The sequence below is a fragment of the Aptenodytes forsteri genome, unplaced genomic scaffold (genome assembly GCF_000699145.1).
Source record: "Aptenodytes forsteri isolate BGI_AS27 unplaced genomic scaffold, ASM69914v1 Scaffold120, whole genome shotgun sequence".
NCBI lineage: Eukaryota > Metazoa > Chordata > Aves > Sphenisciformes > Spheniscidae > Aptenodytes > Aptenodytes forsteri.
In genome coordinates this window covers 3,948,498-3,955,199 of record NW_008795938.1, presented here as the reverse complement: position 1 = coordinate 3,955,199, position 6,702 = coordinate 3,948,498, and the positions used below count along the sequence as shown (strand labels likewise).

At 42.8% G+C, this 6,702-nt stretch overlaps 1 protein-coding gene across 1 annotated transcript in view; it reads right to left on the bottom strand.

The window, feature by feature from the left end:
* CCBE1 (collagen and calcium binding EGF domains 1) overlaps positions 1 to 6,702 on the bottom strand; it is a 160,801-nt gene that overhangs the window by 11,533 nt on the left and 142,566 nt on the right. Inside the window, exons 3-4 of the mRNA XM_009285232.2 lie at positions 5,558 to 5,692; positions 4,660 to 4,797 (exon numbers count right to left, since the gene is read on the bottom strand). Coding sequence (XP_009283507.1) covers positions 4,660 to 4,797; positions 5,558 to 5,692 — 273 coding nt within the window. The remainder of the gene's footprint in view (positions 1 to 4,659; positions 4,798 to 5,557; positions 5,693 to 6,702) is intronic.

Below are 6,702 nucleotides of genomic sequence, written 5' to 3'. Positions count from 1 at the left end.
CCATCTTGTCTAAACCGTGTTTTTGCCAAGAAAGGTTGGACCAGATGATCCTTGAGGTCCCCCAACCCTGTGCCACAAAGATGATCAAAGGACTGGGAAGCCTGCCATATAAGGAAAGGCTGAGAGAACTGGGTTTGTTCAGCCTTGGGAAAAGAAGGCTTAGGGGAGACCTTATCACCATGTTCCAGCATTTAAAGGGTGGCTACAAAGAAGATGGAGACTCCCTTTTTACAAGAAGTCACATGGAAAAGACGAGGGGTAATGGGTACAAGTTACTCCTGGGCAGATTCCAACTGGACACAAGAGGAAAATTTTTCACAATGAGAACAATCAGCCATTGGAATAATCTCCCCAGGGAAGTGGTGGATTCCCCAACATTGGACACTTTTAAGATTCGGCTGGACAGGGTGCTGGGCCATCTTGTCTAAACCGTGCTTTTGCCAAGAAAGGTTGGACCAGATGATCCTTGAGGTCCCTTCCAACCCTGTATTCTATGATTTTATGATTCTGTGAAAGGTTTATTTCTCTTATCTCCTAATCAGGTAGGTGAGGGCTGCAAGGGCAAGATGCTGGAATGACCAGCAGCACTAAGAAACATGCTAACATTGGTATTAGTGCTGAACTGATGAGAAGATTAGGAGGCAAAAGCTTGGGGGTTTTCCCCACTCATCAACTGCCTGCTCCCACAGCTGCAGTTCTTTGGCATTACAATAGCCCACGATATTCCTCTGTATTTTATTTAGCATTTTTATGGCAGTAAGTACTCTCCTCTTCCCAGCCCTTTCTGATAGCACACAGCTTGGTAGTACCTGAACAGCGTTCTGTACAGTGTTCAGATGTCTCAAAGATTTAAGGCCAAAAGGTACTACTTGGGGTTTTCCAACAAACTCTACGTAACATAAAATAGAATTTCACCAAATTGCCGCTATGCTAGCTCCAAGACTATTTGGCCACAACACTTCCCAGAGGGACTCAGCCTTTGTGTGAAGATAACTGAATAGCAGCATGTGCTGGTTTCCTCACATGTATCTCTAATGCTAATCATTTTGCCTTTGACTTCTTCCAAAGTCTCTTTGCCCGTAAGTCTTTCTCTGATAGATCAAAGAATCTGCAGCACACAGGGTTCTTCCCCTTAACAAGGAGTTGATATGCTGTAATCAAGACACCTCTTGATATTTCTAAAAGGTAAGTTTTCTCTTGACCACAAGTCAGTATTGTGGCTCCCTCATGGAGTTCTTCCTCCCTCTCCAATTTTTCAGCTTCCTTTAAAAAAATCAGTGTTTTGATATGTCCATTTCTGGACCTGTGTAGGATTTACAGATGCACATATATAGACCCATTAGAAAAAAAAGCCTTTTTTTTTCAAACTCCAATAAAGCTTGGGTTTGGTACTAGTCTTAACCAAAATTTCTTTTAATAGCTATCTTACCAAATGAGTTCCCTCACAACATGCACACATTGTGTTAAGAAATGTTGCTGAAAGCAACACACAGTCATAGGGAGAAACTGCCAGAGCCTCTGCTATTTGAAACCTAATGCAATCCCACTAGAATCAGTGCAATTACATGCAGATTAAGAAGCGGTGAATTTGGCCTCGTGTTTCATTATAAAATCCAGTTTGTCTTCCAGAAGGATGTGGTACACGGGGCTGACAAGTATAGATAAAACAGGGCTGTAACAATCCACGGATATGAATGCAGGGAGGGTCAGCTAATGTTTGGGAAATATCATACCCACGAGATTTCTGCAAATCCAGTTGGATTGACTTGTCGGAGGAGAAAGTCCAACAGCGTCATATAAGCAAGCGTGAACTGTGTCCCAGGAGAGAGGTGGAATCCCCCTAACTCATACCAGACAGAGGTGATGATTTGCCCAGGGAAGGAGTCATCCATCAAACATTCACTCTACCCCCATCCAATCCTGTATCAGGACCAAACTATGAATAAAGCCAGAATAAAGCATGGATAAAGCCAGAAGCCACCTAGGACAGGGCAGAGGGGGCAGGAAGCACATAGATGGAGCCACCCATGCATGGTGCAGATACGAAGGTCACCTACCAGGGTCAGTTTGGCCAGCACTGAGCAAGGCACTTACATATCCTGTTTCCATTGCTCAGGAAACTAAAATTATTTCTGAGAAGGCTTAAACCAGCCCCATTTTATGAAGGCTTTCCAAAGCACGAAGTCTAGCTCACGTGTGACGTTGCTGTCCTGACAGGGGTCCTTTCATCTCAGCGAGACACCGGTGAGCCCTGTGGCGCCTATCGATAAGAGATCTGCTCGGCGGAGCAATGTGTTTTCTTTGCATGTGCTCAAAAACTCTATCTTGCTGACTCTGGAAGAGAAGGAGATGCTGGCGGGGGAGAGCTCTGCGGGGAGCTGTGCCGCAGGCGGTCTTCGCATGGAGACTGTTGAGTTGATCATCTGTGTTGTATTATCTGGGCTCAGCCTGCTGAGATGGTTTCATTTGCCTACTTCAGCGCGGGTAGCTGTATTGTCTCCGTGAAATGCAACATGACTGCGGATGCAGGAAAAATGCCTCCTATTCTTGTGCCCCATTCACAAACCCAAAGCTCTCAATCAAGCCCACTTATAGAGCCAAAAAAATGCCTGGATTGCAGCCTTCAGGCATGGCATGATGAAAACATGAATAACAATCCCCCGGGAAACATGCAACAAGGTTAAAGCAGGAGAGGGATACATGTGTTTTCATGTCTCTCACACTAAATTTTAAAATCAAATTTAAGTGTTCCAGCTACCATGAAAAGCAAATCATCTGTTTATTAGGAAGTCATTCTAGCGCGGATGCGGTGCTCTCCGGGGCGGTGCAGGGCTGGGGCTGACCACGGGGTGGTGCGTCGCTACAGCTGGTTCCTCGCGGCTGCCGAAAACCTTGATTTTCTTTGGAATGAGTTATGGACACAAGCCCTGTGAAATAGCGATGGCCAACTCCTCTTTCATTTGCACCAGAGGTCTGGCAATTAGTAACATTAACTTGGAGTACAGCAGTGTAACAAAGCAGAAAGTATCCTTCTGTGCTTCACACAGCTGATTTGGGAAATGTTGTGAGACATGGTGGGTACTTCATTCCAGATTAACTACTGGAACTGACATTTTTATGTGTCGTGTACATTCAGTGTAAAAATGGTGTTTTTCAAATATTAGAATTATTTCCACAGCCTTGAATATTTTGAATGGTCGGTTATCCTGAATGCTTTGGGCATTACCCTGTCAGGAAATTTGAACTAGCCAGAGGTTAACTAAAAGAATTATTTGCAAGGAGATTATATAGCTTATACCTCTTTCCTTTATGACCCCCACATACTTATAAGGAAAAAAAACATTTTAAAACTGCAAGGAACAATTAAAGTTAATGGAGTGGCTCCAGTTACACATTTTCAGGGGAAAATCAAAATGATAAATTGTTCTAATTATTTGCAAGGAGATTATATAGCTTATACCTCTTTCCTTTATGACCCCCACATACTTATAAGGAAAAAAAACATTTTAAAACTGCAAGGAACAATTAAAGTTAATGGAGTGGCTCCAGTTACACATTTTCAGGGGAAAATCAAAATGATAAATTGTTCTGGCCATCCAGCGTGATTTGGAGCATCCAATGACACATGAGTTCAGGCATTAATTGATAAACCTATAGTAAGTCACCATTCATCAAAAAAGATTTTTTTTTTTTTCCAGAGCACAGGTTATTCTCTACGTCCTTTCTTTTTAAACTGTCATATCAGTATTTAATCTGCAGTACTCTAAATGCTCTAAATTTAATAACTGGGATGAGGTAAAAAACTTTAAAATCATTTATACACAGCACACATATATACTTTGAAACCAACAGTGAAAAGCAACAAGCCCTCACTTTTACCCCTTTCCCATCACATATTACTTTCATAAAAAAAAGAAAAAATCTGACCGCAGTCAGGAGACACACAAACTAATTGCAGATCAGCAGAATTCAGTGTTACTCAACATAGTTTAGCAATTGATTTACAAAATGCTTGAAAGGTGTGTGGAATTCCCAGGCACACCTTTTCTGAGTGTCTGAGTGCCCAGAGGCACTAACCACCCAACCAAGGGCCATTTGCTAATCTCAGATATTGGCATGTAAATACAAATTAAACTCACTGAAATTAATTTAATTAACAGATGAAATTAATGAAGGCTTATAAGGGTCAGCATCTGGCAATATTTTTTTCCTATGTCTCCTGAACTCTGGACTGCAAACTAGGTATAATCCAGGTTGGTATTGGAGCAAAATATGGTTTTTAGCAGTTGGATCAAGGAGAAATGGTCTAACCGAAGCTGTAACGGCAAGTTTCACCAATCAGCCACTCTGCCTCTCCAGGGGAAGACGCTTTCCACATCCTTCAATGTACTTGTGCTCTTCCTTTACAGATGTGACTGCTGATTTACTGCTGTGTGTGTACAGCTCATAAACTGGGGAGGAGAAGAGCGTGCAGCAGGACTGCTCCACAAGTGCTCAGGTGCCCAGTGAACAAACTGGGGTCTCCAGGGGCATCACCTACATCCCAGCTTCAGACCCCCACCTCCAAATGTAGCATAGGGAGCAGTTCCTCTTTACGACAGATCAACCTTTTAGACAGCACTTTGGCTCAGGACCTTTATCCCCCCCACTAGCATATACCTTTATCTCCTTTGGTGCATGTCTTGCCGTCCTCCTCCCGGGTATAGCCTTCATGACATTCACACCTGTAGCTGCCCATGGTGTTGACACAGATCTGAGAGCACAGAGTCCCATTGCTCGTGGCACACTCGTCGATATCTGGAGAGGAGCAAGAGCCGAATATGTCCTAAAGCCAGAGGTTTCAGACCTCAAATACAATAAAAGACTTCCTTTAAAGGTGTCAGGAGATTTTTGTGGTTAAATAAATGAGTAATTGCAGCACCGCTGGTGCTTTGGGCTGGAGCTCTGGGCAAACTGCACTATTATTATTAACACACCTGGCATTTTATCGGTGAACACTGCGCGACAGTTTCTTTGCATTGAAAAGCTTCCAAGCAAAGCTCAATCCTGCAAATCTTGGCTTCCTGGCACAACAAACCACACAGGGCAAGACTATTGAATCAGGGGGGACTAGCCACACAAGGACCACATGTAAGTTATCAGTCCTGAATTAGGTACTGGCCATCTGAGTCAAAACCCAAGGATTTATTTTCATAATTACGCATGGTTATAGTGCTTTGAGGGTTACTGTTAGAATCATGTCCCTTGTCTCAGGCCAAAACCCCAGATATGACTCAAAACCTGCAGGAGGAATTAATAAAGGGAAGATTGCATCAGCCCAAGACTTCAAAGTGTTTGGGTGCATATGTCTTGTTTTAGGTACTACCTCCTAATAATTTCAGGGTGATTTAGATCTCTCAGTTCTGGGAACAAATCCTTCACATAGTTAAAAAACACATTTATTCTGTAATAGTAAAGAGAATAAGAAAAGTTTCAGATCTAAACTGACTCCTAAAAGACCCGAGGGAGCAGGATACATCATTAACCAGAGATGAGCTCAACACACACTTCTACCCACCCAGGCAATAAGGCTTCTCTCTGTTCCTGTGCCTTTCCCGATCATAGCGGTACCCAGGGTAGCAAGTGCATAAGACTCGCCCGAAGTTATCTGTGCACTGCTGTTCACAAGGAGCTTCGGCACAGACGTCATAGTCTAGGGAGAGAAAAATGTTGTTAGGAAAATACCAATGGCAGTAGCTGGATGATACTATGACAGGAAATATTTCACCTCTCTGCTAAGTAATAAAGTCAAGTTACATTGTTTTTGAGGATCAAGGAAACCTAGAAATAAAACATTCATGAGACATAAGCAAAGCATTATAGTAAAACTGTAATTGCTAATTAAAACTTTACAGTAGTTGAGTATTTCTTAAAGTTGGTTTTTAAGCAAGGGGCACTTTCCCAGTTTGCAGAATTTAATTCTTCTTCTTACAGAAATATTAAATTACCTAAAAGCTTTTTGCTGTTTTCTTCCACAAATTTTTAAGTGCTGATAGCAACATTTCCTAAGCAAAATGCTGTGAAACACTAACTGGCAGCTAACTGCCAAATCTGGGCAGAAAGTATATCATAAGTTAATTAAAATTGCACAATAATTGTTCAAAGCCAGATATAACCCTGCTAGCAAAGAACACTTTGTTACAAAACCATCATCAATCTTAATAATAGCAGTGTGAAGATTAGGGTATGGTAAGTCGCTGGCCAGGCTTGTCAGTGAAATCCTAGAAGGCTGTCTGAAGTCCCCGTTTGAAACCCAAAGGAGGGTGAATCTGTTTCTGATTTCACTGCTATGTGGCAGCAGAGCTGCAGTCCAGGGAATGGACACCAGAGCGAAACAGGGTCTGACCCGCATCCCTGCCCCTGGCATCAGGCTGGTGGTAGGGCTGGGGGGAGATCATAGGATCATAGAATCATAGAATCATTTATGTTGGAAAGGACCTTTAAGATCATCAAGTCCAACTGTTGACCTAGCACTGCCAAGTCCACCACTAAACCATGTCCCTAAGCACCACATCTACATGTCTTTTAAATACCTCCAGGGATGGGGACTCAACCACTCCCCTGGGCAGCCTGTTCCAATGCTTGACAACCCTTTCGGTGAAGAAATTTTTCCTAATATCCAATCTAAACCTCCCCTGGCGCAACTTGAGGCCATTTCCTCTC